General features: G+C 39.1%; 1 protein-coding gene across 3 annotated transcripts in view; it reads right to left on the bottom strand.

Moving 5' to 3' along the window:
* The window catches only part of jmjd1cb (jumonji domain containing 1Cb), a 163,282-nt gene that overhangs the window by 100,282 nt on the left and 45,541 nt on the right, over positions 1-17,459 (bottom strand). For all 3 annotated transcript variants that reach the window (XM_073866687.1, XM_073866688.1, XM_073866690.1), the window contains exon 2: positions 900-1,064. In XM_073866687.1, the coding sequence (XP_073722788.1) occupies positions 900-1,064 (165 nt within the window). The remainder of the gene's footprint in view (positions 1-899; positions 1,065-17,459) is intronic.

Below are 17,459 nucleotides of genomic sequence, written 5' to 3'. Positions count from 1 at the left end.
CGTTGACCTCACGTTTGGTGTGTATGCCCTATAAGATCTACTTGGCAGGTATTTATGGTCTAATTTTGAAAATCTAAGCATGCAACACAAATGATAGACACATAAAATAAATGTTAGTTATTTAACTCTCTGCCATATGGATATCCCATATACTGTTATCACAATAACAATAATTCTCTGATATACTGTGCAGCCCTACAAAAAATAAAAGCCAATCATAGCCTGACCCAAACATACATCAGGTCAGATAAAGCAACATAAAGATAACCAATGGTGTCAATGCAGGGCATTCATTTGAAAACTCATTAGGTTTTGTTGTCACTAAAGGCACAGCATCTACGGTATATACACATCACTTTACACATTATAGCACTTTTTTCATAAGCCTTTAGTAGACAGACGCTCGCACACAGAAAAAAGCACAGTACCACGTAACGCTATTTAAATGTCAAACTTCCTGGTTGCGCAACACCAGTCATGTGTAGGCGATATGACAACTGTCCCATGTGTCAAACGAGGATTTCACTTTGAACTCTTATCGTGTGTGTCTGGCCCAGATGGTGCTGTGCTGCGCACCGTTACATAATCAAAACAGCATGATCCATGAAACGTTTACAGTGTCATCGTCGCTCGCTTTCTCTCTCATTTAGTGGATGACACACCCTCTGTTATTTTCCCTCTTTTCAGCAGGCCTTCAAATGCTCTGAACAAATAATGATCTTATTGTCAGATGTGAGCTATTGATCCGAGAGACACTCAAACTCCAAATCATCCCGACAACAGAGGATCCGTCTTTCTTCCTCCGCACATCTATTGTTCTCGATTAAAACACTGCACAGCTGCAACACAACGTAGAACGCGTTGCATCTTTAGAGGAAAAAAATGGGCAAATGACTCACCAGGGCCGGCCACTGGATCTGCTTGGCTTTTGTTCCCTGCAGCTGGGCACCCTCCTTTCTTTTGGCCCAAACCAGCTGATGCTCCAGCAGAAAAACCTGGAAGTCTTCGTACACCTTAACCCACTCACGCTTCTCCCATTCAAGGTCATCGAACTCCACATATACCTGTGAGAAGAGAGGGTGGAGGAGTCACGGGTCAGTCACAGAAGCACGTATACTGAGCATTCGTCTTGTATGTTGTGACAACATTCTCAAACAACATGTGACATCCATCTCTAACTTTCTTTGTGCTTATATTATAATCAGTATTATGGACATTATTAAATTCGAGATAATGGTACATTGTATACAATGTTGTTATTTTTCTGGAAACTAAACCTAAAAATACAGAACATCATTTGTAATAATCCAGTGAATGAAACAATTGAAAAAACTGTTCAACCAAAAGGAAAAATGCTTTATGCAAATAATATCAAGCGATTAAACATGTAATGATGCACTTCAATGCTCTGATAGGATAAAGGCCTTGGTATACTTCACTATTTACACGTATGAAAGGATCAGCACACAGTGCACATGACACAAACTTCGTGATCAAAACGGTACCGGTGAACTGCCAGATTTTTGTAACCATGCAAAGATTTTACGTGCAGGTTGCACATGATTATGTAGTATGCAGGTCAATGAGAAGTATTGCAATTTGTCACAATAAGCATGCGTACGTATTTAAATTAAATGAAGTAGGCTGTGTGTTCGACTTTGTTGGTTCGCTCACTCCGTGTAGAACGAACGCGTTGTTAAAGTTTTGGTGAGGTGCGCGTCAGGCTACACAGAGCTATGCACAACCCACGGCGTAGCTACAGCATACGACTCTAAATTACACTTAACTCTAAGGGGCGGTTTACATTTCATATCATTTGGCCTCACAAATACGTTATTTCCAATGTCGCCATGCTCAAGCAAGCTCAAAGTCGCTTAAACACGTTCTTTTCTCTAGGTGCGTTGGCGCCGCAGCAAGTTGAAAATACTTAAACTTTCATGCAAGGTTCACACCAGACACGGTAGAGGCGGCAAAAACGCGCTATTTGAGGGAAGTTGGACGCTTGAACAGTTTAAGTTTAGGCGCTTCATTCGCGCGTGAAATTCTAGTCATTCGAGACATTCACACGGAAATTCGCGTCATGGGAGGGGCTCTGCGGCTCCGCTGAGACTCACTTCCTGCGAAGTTCAGATTTTTCAACTCGGGCGTTTCCCGCAGCAACACTTAATTCCGGCGGAACGCGCCTACTGCGCGTACCGTGTCGCAGGATGCCTAACATGTAAATCACTCGCGATTGCAGTCTCTACCGCGTCTGGTGTGAACCCTGCATCAGAATGCCAAAAAAAATGTTGGAAAGAAGGAGGAAAGCAGTGCACCGTTTTTAGACGCAAAATGTGAACCGCATACCGAATTTAAGCCATCCAACAGGCTAGTTAGGCTTTTTGCTTTTAAACTGCATCTAGTTTTTAAGCAGTCATCTGTGCGGCTGAATCTGTACTTTTTGGGGCGGTTTCCCAGACAGGGATTAGACTAGTTCTAGACTAAAAAAAATGTAAGAGCTGTCCAAACTGAAAACAACTTGCACTGACATGTCTTAAAATACATCAGTACCCTTTGTTTTCCCTCAAAATGCACGCAAGTAATGTTTTTAGTAAGGCATGTTTGTGGAAACTAGTTGTATTTCATAATTCAACTAAGGCCTAGTCCTGGTTTAAGCTAATCCCTGTCCGGGAAACCTTTTTGTATTTATTTATAAGATTAAAACACATTTAAAAAAAACATTTTGTGGTCAAATACTTTTGATTTCCTCTGTTAACATTAATTATCTACATTACTTAGTATTTGTGTAACAAGCAAGGTAACGTATGCAATGTAGTAAGTCTATTACTGGAAAATAAACCTGGTGTAGTGCTCCTGGTCTATTTTAAGATAATGACCATCCGACTTTCTTTCTCATGTGTCATTGTGTATGAAAGTCCACCGCCTTACCCCTAACAGACTAGAGAAAAGAGTAACGCCTTCTACAAACAACAGCGTCAAGGGCTGATCACTTAAACACAGCAAGCATTCAATGCGCCTCAGTGCAATTTCAAAGCCATATAAGGTCAAGGCCTTAACTGACCTCCGTATGGTTTTGATTTCATTGGATCACACGTGGTCAACTACACAACGCAGACCCACTAAATCTCCAGCTTTGCTCCCTCATAGTGCCTCATTTCTGCCCCATTGTGCTCTGCTTCAAAACACTCCACAGCCATGTGATTCAAAGTGCCTATGAAAGAGGCGGCGCATGAGAGTGAACATGTGTTTGAGTTCCTGGATGTTTGCAACATATGCAACATGTTACAATGACACCATGTTCTGATGTAAACGTGTATGTATGCGTGTGAGGCGGGTGTAGCGTGATAGGCTGGAGAACTGGTTTCCAAAAACTAAGCAGCACTGAGGGTTTGGCAGTATCCGTGAGCCTGTATTCCAACTGGAAAAACGGTTCCTCGACTGGACAACGTCCATCTGTTGACTAATACGATCCTGCACACAATGCGCACACAATGCGTCCAGCTAATGATTTGAAACACGCAGATCTGCTCATCTGGTGCTGAGAGCTGTGGGAGTCATCAGCGGGGTGAGTCAGCCGAGAGCGCTTGCACAACCCCAGTGCTGAGCAACGTGCACTAACAGGAGCCGGTTTCATAATGTGGATTCATACCAGAAATAATTCACAGACTCTGCCTGGTGTGGTTTCCTCACTGGGACTGGGCTTTGAGTCTTTAATGAGTGTGTGTTTAGAAGGGAACAGGTGAGGAATGGACCTGTCAGGACAGATTTCACACGGACCCCCCGTTGTGGGGGGAAAGAAGAAGACCAATTTCACACCATTGCTTGAAGCAATATCTTATTCCTTCACTCCTGTCAACAAAACCCCTCACAGTTCTGCTTTTCATAAAGAACTTTACTCTAAGTAGCAAACCTAGCAACCAAAACTGCATGTTAAAAAATAACTAACTATGTAATAAACAAGATTATTAAAGGGACAGTAAGTAGTGTTTTATTAATCAAAATCAATGTCTTTATTCTTAAATATGTCCTTGTTGGTGTCAAATGACCTCTGCCAGTGATCTGACTTTTCTTTGTAATCTTACTGTGCATTCACACTGCCACCGATGAGAGCGTCAATAAAAGCTCTGGGTGCCCTGCTAACGACGCTAAAGAAAAGGTGTAGTGGACGATCAGACGCTCGAATCCATTCTTTGAACTCCTCTCAGGCTGAGGTTTCCGCCTTCCGATTGGTTGCCGCTAAACATTTCCGCCTTCCGATTGGTTGCCGCCGAACCGCGTCATATCTCATTTCCATAAAGTTAAGCTGATTTCAACTCTCATCGACGCTCACGCTGTACATGACGCGCGCTGTACATGGTGCTTGCTCTTTATTAGCAAATTTATTGATGTACACCTTCAAATTAAAGGCGGGATGCATGATTTTTGAAAAACACTTTGGAAAAGGGAGTCAGGCGGAGTACCAAAACACACTTGTAGCCAATCAGCAGTAAGGGGCGTGTCTACTAAGCAACGTCATTGCCTGGGTTGCGTATGTGTGGGGCGGGTCTATCAAAAGAAGGTCCATATTCTATTGGGGTAAGGGTGTGTTTGTTTAGGTGATTACAAATGTCAACATTGGCTTTCAGAGATCGTGGACCCTGCCTTTATATATTACTCTGGCATTTTATTTGGTCTAGAAGCCTAATATTGGTCTTGTTTTAAAGAAGACACTTTGAAGTTTTTCACGGAAGTGTCTGAAGGAGGAAATATTAAAGAATTGTTAGTTTATATTTATTGTAATAAATAAAAATTATGCAATAATGTATATATTTTATACATAAAATTATCACCAAAAAATTTGGTTTCTGTCACACTTTAAGTGGTTTTACCAACAATTGCCACTAGGTGTCAACGGTTTGCTGCATACTCTTGTCACAAATTAATAAATTACTGTTTGCATTAATATTACTGCTAAAATGTTTTGAAATATAAAAACGACATACTTAGACCTTTCCAATGATATATAGTTTGTTGTGATAGATTAAAATTTACATGCAAATTATTAAAGTAAACTCAGGTGTCCGGCTCATGGGACAGGGCCAGTTAAGGGGTAAAGTTGTTTAGTATCTAAATCTGTGATTGTTATCAGCTTCTGTTTGGATGATATGCCCATAGTAAACGTTTATAAAAGTATCAGCCACAGTCATGCTTATTATTTTTATAGTGCTTTTCATAAATCTCACAATGTCTAAGCAGCCTTACAGAAAAGGGTGTCTTAATGTTCTCAGTGTTTTTAGTCCCTAGTGAACAACTACAGGAATCTGCATTTGTATTTGATAACGTATTTGAAAGAAAAACCATAATCGACTGAGAGAGCTCATCCTCTCATTACACATAAATGTCCATCTGACAATAATATGTAGCTCTGTGATATGTAAAAAGAGGATTTATGTGTTCATTCAACAAATCAAGGGAAACACCTCTATAATGCATTTAGTAAGGCAAAGATTATAACCTATACACTCATCTAAAGCACATGACCTTCTATAACACCACATCCACCACACCACAAGCTTAGCATACATAAACACATTTCAGACATGATCATGCGTATGATAATCATGCATTAAAAATCATTTATTGCAAACCATTGCAATATGCATATAGCGGTATGCACAGTCGGCATGTCTGAACTGACACATGACCAATGGCGTCTGCTCCCCCATAGCCCCCACAGTCCTCTTCAGGGATCATGGTGGACTCATGTGGTTTTACTCATGTGGCTTCTCTCTCAGAATGAAACATTAACTTCATATTGTGTTTCTGCTGAGCGCATCCACTGGCCCACCCTCTCACTCGAGTTTCGGCTGCTAGCAAAATGAAAATTCACTCTCATTAAAAATTGACATGGGACAGAGGGCCAGATAAGTGTGTGTGTGAAGGGCACAGTGTTATTTATGCTAATTCAGGCAGTGACCTGTCGGCCCCAGGTTAAGGGGTGCACAATTCTGGACAAAATGTGAATCACAATCTTTCTGGTTTCAAAGGATTCTCCTATGATTCTGAATGCCAAATAAACAAAATAACATAATTTACTAGAGGTTCTGACAAAAAAAAGGTATTGCAAAAATATCTTTAAAAAAATAAATATGAAAGAGTCATTGAGCCCTATTTTAACGATCTGAAACGCAAGTGCGAAGTGCAAAGCGCAAGTGACTTTGTGGGCGGATCTTGTGGAGGGAAAACCCCGCTGTGCGCCGGTGCAAAATACGAATGATACGTGCATCACTGACAAAGTCAATTGCGCTGGGTGCAAGATAGGGCCCATTGACTCGCTAATCAATATATGTTTTATTACAGGGTGAAATAAGGTGTTTACCTTCGATCGTAGACATAAGTGTTTATATGTAAACTATTATTCCAGTTTATTATCCCAGTAAACTATTATCCCAGGCTCTCTCTGATTCTGCAACAGAGCACATGCATATTTCAATGTTCCGGTTTGATTTCTGTCAAAGGATTAATAAACAGACGAATTGTTATAATTTAGGAATAAGATCATTTGGGTGTGTGAATTCAGATCGTGATCTTTTTTTTATTAATCGAGCAGCCCTACTCGGGTTCTAAATATATTAGTGTAAGGCTGGCATAAAACACTGGCACTAAAGTGTACAGCAATAATAATAAGTATCAATGCTGGTCTCTTTACAACACAACACCTACAGAAAACATATTGAATAGTAAACCTTTGAACTGAATGTGATAAAAAACCTGATACCGCAAAACAAAACAAACACAAAATGCCTTTCTAATGCATTGCATTGGCTCGCTGGATGTAAATTGTCAGGTTCATGGATAAATGGCTCCGCTTTGAGTGCTTTAAGAAACCTCCGACTCAAAAATTCTAACAAATCATTTACTGAATAAACCAGGTTAATATCTCACTCACTCTCTAGATTGCAAGTCATCATAGCTTCATTCATGTCAGACTTAAAACTGCTACTTTGGTATTTGTACTTATCTAAAAGTGCCATTTAAAGATTTAAAACAGTATAATTACTGACTTGTTAATGTAACAATTGTAGGTCTACTTAGCGTGTCTCTAAAGCCCTTTGCACAAAGCAATTACGGAAAATACACGGAAAACGTGTCCAGGATTTGTCCGGGATTGTTTCATTTCTGCTTAATTCACACTTAATCGTGTTTCCCATTAAAATGCTTTTTGAAATCGATTCTGAATCGCAAGGCTACGATTCTGTGTTTCATGCACAGCTTGTTTGTGATGCTTGTAAATTTCTTCTGTGGCACAAAGGTTGTTTCTGCACAAGAGCGCCCCCTGGCTTTGGGATGTGCCGGGATTTTACCGTAATTTATCAAAATTCATTAATTGAGAAAATGCACATTTGCATGATTAACCGTTACAGCCCTACTGCCAATGATTTTCCGGAATCTGTGTGTGCATTCACACACATACCGCAAAGATCCTGTAAAGACATGTGACGTATTTAAAGTCCTGCACTTAAAGTTTGCTATTTATCCATGATTTCTCTTTCAAGAAACCACCCGTGTGCATTTTTGTTGATCATTAGGAGCACGTGAAGTGCTGTCCTGTCATGCTGGTGAATGATCTCAGCTTCAATGCTTCAATGTCATTTAATCGGGAAGTAGAGGGCTGTATAGTCCAAACTGGCCGTTCGCTGTAGGCTCTCAAAGGGGAAATTCTATAAAAGAAAATATATCACTTGGCATTGAACTTTGAGCTTTATCCTTTTGCAGGTATTATTTATGCTCTAACAGCAACATTACACAGCAACTAAAGTTTGAAAAATGGGATCAGAAAAAATGGGACCTTTAAAACTTCAAAAACTAACGTACAGTCAAAGTTTTAAGCAGATAATACCGTATATGGTATTTATATCTATTGTATTTTAATTTAGTTTGTTTGTTACGGAGCCCCTAAGGGGACATGGATCAAAAATTAAATAAAGTTTCCTTTTGCATGCAATCGCGAACCTTTCGCGTGCGATCGTGATCATATGGAGCATGTATAGTGCTGTCCTGTCATGCTGGTGAATGATCTCAGCTTCAGCGCGGATAGTGACGAGCTCCCTGATCTCTGCTTTAGTGCAGTTTGCTGACATTTCTTGTCGTGAATGTTGATCTGCGTTTAAATCCCTGTGTCAAAGAACTGAACCATAACTTGACACACGCGTCCTCACTATTGCACGGCCCTTGCGGCATTGTTTTAGCGTCTTGTTTACACAGAATGTTACAGCAATGTTACTAGGTCCTCTTTACGGGAGCGATCCCAAAACAATAACAGAAAGACGTGTTTGTGTCCAGACAAAAGCCTCTCTGCCAATTATACAAAAATTTTCTGGTACCAAAGTGCTGTGTGAATGGGGTATAATAAAAAAATTGTACTGTATAACATACAAGATTGGCTGAGGGTAAACTTGAGAAGAGAGAACAGAAAGGCAGACGGATTGGAGTACAGTATACAGACAGATGGTACAGTTCTGCCACTTCGGCAGGGGTGTAAAGCAGCCTCACCCAACAGCAACTGAGCTGCTCACATTGATTACCAAACTGAACAGAAAGGTAACTTAAAGAACAAATTAATCCTTCCTAGACTAGTAGTAGTACTACAGTCACGGTAATATACTGTGTGTGTGTGTGTGTGTGTGTGTGTGTGTGTGTTAGATCTGCCCTGACCTACTTTCTCTTTAACACCATGGACAGAACAATGTGCCCGGACTTCATCATAGTACATGCCAGATCTCTTCCAAAATAAACACAATGTTTCACAATATTGTACTCCCCGTGTCAGACGAGAAACTAGAGAGTTGATTTTCAGAACAAAACAACAACACTGCACCACATTATCTACAGGCCTTCATAGTGCAAATGTCTTTAATGTATGTTTGGTGTTCAAACATACCACTTTTAATTGTTGAGCCATTTCATAACATAACATAAAAACAATAAACATTAAAAAAAATCTGCCAGTGTAAACATCTACGACAAGTGCTGAAGCTTTAAACATCCCACACTTTGTCCTTGGTTAATAAATCTTAATGAAAAGGATGTTAAAGATCACAGAGCATTTTGTGTTTCTCCACCTACTTTTGTGTAGCCATACGGGCAGCCATGTGTATTTGTTTAAGAGATAAGGACTAAAGAAGTGTCTGGTTGACATCACACATCACAAAGGCATCACCTGTTTACATCAGTTTTTAATGTGAACTGTTCAACTACAGATGAAAAGCAGCAGTAGGCTATATAAACAAAGAGATAATAGTGGTGAGAATCAGCTAACAGATCTCTGTGGCACAATTTACTATCCAAAATCAAGTTTAACAGTATAAACACTAAAGTTTGATGGAAATGCTGAGCAACAGCTGCATAACACTACAAAACTTATCCTCGACTTTTGCCCCAATTTCCAGAAGAGTCTGCCATGACAGCTGCCATGAGTCTGAGCCAATGGGCAGATTTTGGCAGATCTTTCGTTCATGACAGGCAGAGACTCCATGTTTGGTTCATCTGCATCTCCTAGAATTGCAAGCCATGTTTTAACTGGGTCAGGTAATGTGTGATAGCTTTTTCTTTACCCATTTATAAAGTGTTAAATCCCTAGTATTTGTTAAGTTTTTAACACTCATGTAGTGAGTGTTAAAGCAATGGATAAATTCAAAACGCATACAGAAACTATACAATCTGTCCTTGTTCTGCACAAGCAGGATGGGGTTACACTCAGATAACATGCCAATACACACAGGCAGAACAAAAGCAGGAAGGGATAGGAAGCAAAACCACGGATGACTTCTCCCTGGCTCGAATCCAAATAGAGGACATGACCACACGAGCCTCTGCCGTGCCCTGCAGAACCGATCGGAGGTCAGACTCCCTGTTTGATCGGATTATAGATCCAGAGCCGGCTATACACAGCAGAGTTGGGATAACAGAGGGTTAACACAGGGCTTAGAGACAGCACAGTCAGAGAGAGGATTTTAATGGGAACAGTTAGAGGGTCAACTTTGGTCTGCCTGGCCATGCATAAGGGATGAGCCTTGTACCGACTCCAAAATCATGCGGGCTGCAAGGGTGTTATATAACTGCATTCAGTCAGACGCTTGGGGGGATGAGAGCTGCCTGCCTGGCCGTTGAACCCTGAACAACTAGATTAGGGTCTGGAAATGAAGTTAGACTGAGCCAGGCACGTCCAGGGTTTGACCGGTTTACGTAAGACTGTGGAAATGTCCGAAAATGGAAAATAAATAACGAGACTGCGAAATCCCTTTCTCTAATCTGGCCTGTTGTGTAGTGCTAGCAAATCCCTTGTGAATGAATCAAATAAATGTGGATTAGGGATGGGGCAGGGTGGTCGACTACTCATCTGACAACTTACTGGTCAATCTAGCAATCTTTTTAACACATCTTGGTTTTTGTAATTTCACAGAGAGCTGTGCTCTAATTTTATCCTCTTTACGATACCACAGTGACAGCCATCAGAGAATCACTTGTGGAACTCAACTGCTTGAAATTACAGGTTATGTTTATGTATTTTTGGGATATCTGTGAGTTGCACTCTTAAAGGCCCAACAGTTTTAACGATAATAAATATTACAGACATACATATTGCAATGGTTAGCAATAAATGAGCGGGGGTTTTTTAAAGGTCCTTATTTCCTGTGTTTTTGAAGCCATGGTTTTGTTCACGGTGCACAATATAGCACGTGTTCATGTTTCGTGTGTAAAAAACGCAGTTTTCTTACAATTTTTTAAAATTTCATCTCTACATTGCGCACCGTAAACACAACCATGGCTTCAAAAACACAGGAAATAGGGACCTTTAAAAAAAACGCTCATTTATTGCTAACCATTGCAATATGTAGATCATATTTATGATCGTTAAAACTGTTGGGCCTTTAAGAGTGCAACTCACAGATATCCCAAAAATACATAAACATAACCTGTAATTTGGTGCGATCGCGAACCTTTCGCGTGCGATCGCGAACCTTTCGCGTGCGATCGCGAACCTTTCGCGTGCGATCGCGAACCTTTCGCGTGCGATCGCGAACCTTTCGCGTGCGATCGCGAACCTTTCGCGTGCGATCGCGAACCTTTCGCGTGCGATCCCGAACCTTTCGCGTGCGATCCCGAACCTTTCGCGTGCGATCGCGAACCTTTCCCTTTCACGTGCGCACATGATACTTTCACATGTGCGCGCGATAGTTTCATGAAGGCCCGCAAACCTTCATTCTGCACATGAAGGTTTCGCGTGAGCACATGAAAGTTTTTTGTGAGCACATGAAACTAAACTTTAGATTTTTTTTACTCCAATGTCACCTTAGGGGCTTAGTAGTTTGTTGACTGATTTGTCGCATTTTTATTCAATATTAAACAGCCCTATTATTTATTTAGTTCTTAACTCCATTCCAGGATCTATGGCTATATTCATAATGAGATACAGTTTGGAAAGCTGTAAACAAGGACAAAAGGATATAACAATATACTGTTTATATGAAATATCAGCGCTCCTGGATCGGTGCTGGATTGAATACTGTTAATGAAGCTTATTCTCAGATATAGCATCTATGTAAATGTATATTTCAGATAAATCTCTTATTGCGATAGCTGATCCCAAACCAACCTACTTTGTACAGGGCTTTCTTTACAAAATGTACTAATAGCTACACACACCAGCCTTGGAAAATTTTCAAGGATTGATCCTAATGAAAAGTTGGTGAGAATACAGTGAATACACTAAAACACACACGGATCATCTAAAGCAGCTGCTTACGGGGATAAAAACATAACAAATGTGCAGACATTACGATTGTAAGAGCTGGTTGCTATGCAACTAGCAGAACATACATCACAGTGCTCTCACTTTATCTTTCTCTCCATTCTGCCTTTCTATCAAAAGGACAATGTCTGCTCGAAACGCCTAGGGAGCGTGTCTGGTCCTGGACTTAGAACAGGTAGATTATAAAAGACCTGACCTGAAATGATCCTTCCTGTCAGCCACTACTGTCACTGATTTACCTGCTTAACATTAAATCATTACATGCAAAACACGAAAAGAGCTCAACAAAAACGAAAATTCGATCAACATTTACCAAATCACACGATTATTTTCTATACAACAAAAACAGGATGGCGAACGAAGACCACTATAGCGTTTAGGGCCGCATAACAACTAATCGCAACTAATTGTTTGCAGAATAAAGGTTTTTGTTTACATCATATATTTGTGTGAAATGTGAATAATAATTATGTATATATAAATATGGACACATGCATGTATATTTTTAAGAAAAATATATATTTACATATTTCGTATTTATATTTATATATAATATAAATTATACATATAAATATACAAATGTATATACACATGTAACAATTTCTTAAATATATACATGCATCTGTGTGTATTTATTAATTCAAAGTTATTATACACAGTACAGTACACGCACATAGCTCATATGATGTAAACAAAAACCTTTATTCTGCAATAGATTAATCGCGATTAATCGTTATGCTACCCTAATGTGCATATATGAAGTATTCATATGACTATAAAATATAAATTATATATAAATATAAAAAATGTATATACATGTACTTTATAATTATACACACATATATGATGTAAACAAAAACTTTTATTTTGCAAACGATTAGTTGTTATGCAGCTCCAATAGCATTTAAATCTAATATCACATATTCAAACTTGCCTCATCTTACTCGGTTATAAGCGCAAAACCAAATGATTTGTGAGCTTGCATTTATATGCCTCTATTAAAATAGAAGAAAACACCACCAACAGTAAAGAGCATTGTCGTAAATTAGAAATGCACAAATGAGGACAACTAAATTCATGTACCTGAATAAACACTCAACAATTTCATTTTATTTTTTTAGGTTACATACATATAAACACTCACACAGATGAACAAAGAAAATCGAAAAAACAAACTCATTACAAGCTCTGCAGTATGTCGGCACGCACAGAAAGAAAGCTTATCAATAAATCACTTTTAAAAGCACATCTCTCTGTCCTCTCCACCGCTTCAGACGCTAGAGCCATTACTATTCACCACGAGCAGCACAGCTTCGTGTTGGCGTGTACGGCGCGTGCTGCCGCTGGAAAATCTGCCCCTCACTAACAGCAGCAGGACTTTCCTGACTGGCTGGGCCCAGAGCGCTGCAGTCCAATCACTGCGGGCCCAGACAGCGCTCCGCTAACACTGAACGCTAACCTCGCACAACCACAAATCTGCCTTTCAAATCACTGAAGCGGAGAGTACGTGAGCGAGGAGGATTTACTGATATTTTATGGCTTTTTCTTTGATCAGATTAGCGGAAGAGGAAAGCTTCTTTTGTGGCATGGGGTGCAGAGACGGCGAGCGCTCTTGTCTAGTAGCTGGCATCTACCCGGTGAGAAGAGAACAATACGAAGCTGCGGCGATGATGAAATGAGATGTTAATTTCACTCAAACGACAGCCCTGTGGGGACCGTTCCCCCTGAAGCTTATCCCTTTAAACATAAGCGTAGACAGCGAGCAAACCTGCAATGCAGCGGTTATCACAGTGTCCTTATTTCCCCTCCCTGTCACAGGGCATCACATCTCCTACACATCTGTCACCTACACACACAGAGAATCATCTGTTCTTCAGAGACCAGGAGAAAGAGACGAGACGGCTTCGTGTTTACACCTTTGTTTCATCACACAGCATCAGTTGTCAAGCCTCTGGGCTTAATGTGTTATTGCACGGCTCTACGTATTATCGACAGCAGATCTATATTTAGATCTTGTGTCAATATTAGGAGTCAGGAAATATTTAGGTCTGCAGTCTGCGTGTGACATAAATAATCTAATCTTATGGTTTGCATCCATCAAGTTTAAATAAACATATATGTCAAGAAACACCACAATTGCATAAATCATAAAATAAATAATGCATTGCAAAAAGTGCATTTATTATTGAACAAACACTGGCAGGGAAATGGACTGAAACGTGTTAGCAACTGACCTAACAAAAAAATCATACACATAAAACAGCCTGTTGTGCAAGTCTGCCAACCACATAAGAGACTGCAATAGTTGTGTGTAATTTTTTCCTATGTTAAAATACTGTTTTCAACATTGGCAATGCAGAAGCAACTATAGGTTAAGACATTTGCAGCATTTTCCTACAAAAGTGTGAATGGCGCTGTGGCACTTTACAATAAACCCTAAATAAACATGCAAACAGAAAATACTTAAAGGTGGCGTAGAACGTAAAACTGTATTTACCTAAGCATAGATGAATAATATGAGTTCTGTACATGGTAATGACATGTCATGAGCATCATACACGATTGTTTCCTACTTATTATGTAAACCTCGTGCATGCAAAAAAAAAAAAAAAAAACGGAAAACAGGCCAATTTCAACATAACACCGATGTTACAGTCATGATGTATGTCCTCAACATTAAATTACACATTAAATTAATTACAATGTTGTTACAAAGCTAAAACAAAGTTGTGACTGCTGAGTTAGCGCTATATGCTTGATTAATGCTTGCTATTAATGCTTGATGCTAACATTTAGGCTAAAGTTCTACTATTGCAGTTACATTTTGCAGGTCCATAGTGAAAAAAATACAAACTTACTACTCAGAAACGTCCATTAACAATCTCCAAACAATTGATTATCCCCCAAATTTTGTATCTTCATCTGACACAGGTTTAAAGATATAAGGTCTGTTTACACACACACAGCTATTCAAAACAGCTGCTCTGAGAAACAGCCAATCAGAGCAGAGCTCAACATTATTATTAATGACTCTTTCAAATAAGGTAATAATAGGCAATTTCATTCTAAGGGCAAATCCAAGGGTTATAAATGGACATGTAAAACCGTCTCTAGATAATTTTTGCACTTAATAAACTCGCATATCTTCTATGTAGAGAATAATTTAACAGATTATTTCAATGCATTCTTTGGCAACTTCAAACCATTTCATGATGTCTGTTCCTACTGTATTAGGATGTTATGCAGTTTTTCAGGTGTGAAAGTAAAAACCACAACACACACAAACCTCTTCAGCTGTAAGATTTGATCTAACAAACCACAGCTCACTGTGCTCAATGCACACAAACATAACAACAACAAACACTACAATGTGGAGAGAGTAGTAAGAAAATGAAAGAATCGAGTGACCCGAGGGAACATCTGCAGTGTAAGCACGCTCTGTTCTTGCTACAGACGGACAGATTAAAACAAGGCCTTGTTTACCACCATAACACTAAAGCTCCGCCTCAGACACACACACTATTTGCTCCCATGTCAAAACAGAAATGGGTCAACACTGCAGTGTCGTCGAGCTCAGCTGCAGACCGGATACACGCAGTCAAATAAACCCACAACCCAACTAAACCAATAACTGGAATGAAAAAAAGAACAATAAAAGCTTTTGCAAACCCCTATAAGTATAGAAAAACACTGTACATTTCAAATTATAAGGCAATGTCCAATGTTTTCTGTAGGATTACCAACGCTTGCCAAACAGTGTTAAAAAGTTTAAACAGTGTTATCCGATTACAGTCTATTTATGAGGACAATAAAACAATTGCAATAATAGCCCACGGATTTTCTATATATTTTCTGTATGTGTAATAATTTTCTGTTGAATTTGAATTGAATTGAATTAAATTTTAGTTTCGCTTGAGGTTTAGGCTCTGTTGTGTGTAAATTAAATTAAGTATTAGGGCATTTCCATTATCATAACACATCATCTGTCACATAGCATGACTCATCAATGTAAATTATGCTATTACGATAAGTAAACAGGACATTTTCAATTTCTCAAACATTTCTAAAGATTACAAATAGATAGCACACATAAGATCACAAAACGTATTTATGTTTATTTGTTGAAAATAAATCAATTGCAGGAAAATGTAGTAAAACTAATCATAGTATGTTAAAGTAGAGACCTGATGCTAAGCAATGTAACATCTTATTCACACATGCGTGTATCAGCTTTCGTTTTAAAGAGCAACTATGGTCCGATTAACGATTTTACATTTCATATTAAACATATGCAAAAGGACAAAACCCAAGGTAAATGATGACATGAGTTATCGTCTCCAACGTAAATCTCTTTTCTTGGACTGCAACAAACACACGGATTGTAGGCAACAGTTTACTTCTTGGGCCTGTTGACGTGGACACAACGGCCATTATCATAATTTCTTCCCACTTCCACCTGTCAGCATTGCATTGTGAGCGAATCTTTCAAACATGGTAAGAAGCGTCACATTTCCTGCTGACGTCAGAGGTATTCAGGCCAATTACAATGACATATTAGCTGGCCGATCAGGGACACAGCGCTTTTCATATCTATGAGTTTTGTACAAAATCAAAGCGTTTGAGGAAGGCAGGATATCTAGAGCTACAAACATTTACAGTATGTGAATTTTTTTTACTATAAACCACAGAAACACAATGTATTATACCAAATAGACAAAATAACGTTGTTTTTAAGGAATGAAATAGGTGCATTTTAATTCTTAACGTTTACCATACCTAATTTTTATGCTGCCCACCTACAAGACATTTTTATTAAATATCAATATATAATGTATGTAATATGTAATGGATCATCAAAATGATCTTTTATCTGATGAACCATTTCAATGAAAACAAATATGAGATAAAACAACGTCACCAAAAACAACATGTCTCGCTTTGGACAAACATTGACCAGAGAAAGAGGGAGCGTTCCAAAGTAAACAAACAAAAGTAGGTCAAGTCTATTGGGCTTATCTATCAGCCATAGAGCTCAGCAGTGATGAAGGCCTTAGTACTGTATCACTGATACTACAGAGATAATGCTTCAGTTACATAAGAGATGAGCCACACAAACTTCTTCTCTCTGTGCTGTGCATGACATCTTAAAATCATCTGTGATTAAGAAAGACAGAGGAACAAAAGACTACTGCAAGGAGAAAGACTGTGTTTTCCAACTACAGAAGCAGCAGAAATAGAGAGTTTGTGTTTAGATATATAGGAGACCATTATGTGTTGAGTGATATAACCGATCCATAACACAAACACTGAATGAATGACAGCGACAGGGTGTGGGTGTTTTTAGTGACACAAATTAACTGTAATGCAAATAAAGAGTGAGTGACAACCAATAACAGAAAGCACCGAAGCCCAGGATTTGTCTCTTTTTCGGGTACTGTAGCTTTTGATTATGCAAGTATGATAACAAAAACAATGCATTAAAGGGTCAGTTATAGACGTTTTCATTGGACGCACGTGCGCTGACGCGATATAGGTCTGGATCCGAACTTTTCTTCCGGTTTCGTTTTTTTTAATGGTCTGACTAGTTGCTAAACTGATCACTTGAACAAATGCCTCGTCGAAAATCAAACATTTTTTGGTTTCCTAGGTAATCTATGTGTTGTTTTTT

Source organism: Misgurnus anguillicaudatus, chromosome 4, assembly GCF_027580225.2.
Source record: "Misgurnus anguillicaudatus chromosome 4, ASM2758022v2, whole genome shotgun sequence".
Taxonomy (NCBI): domain Eukaryota; kingdom Metazoa; phylum Chordata; class Actinopteri; order Cypriniformes; family Cobitidae; genus Misgurnus; species Misgurnus anguillicaudatus.
Note: the sequence above shows the minus strand (reverse complement) of the source record. Positions and strands in the feature narration are given on the sequence as shown.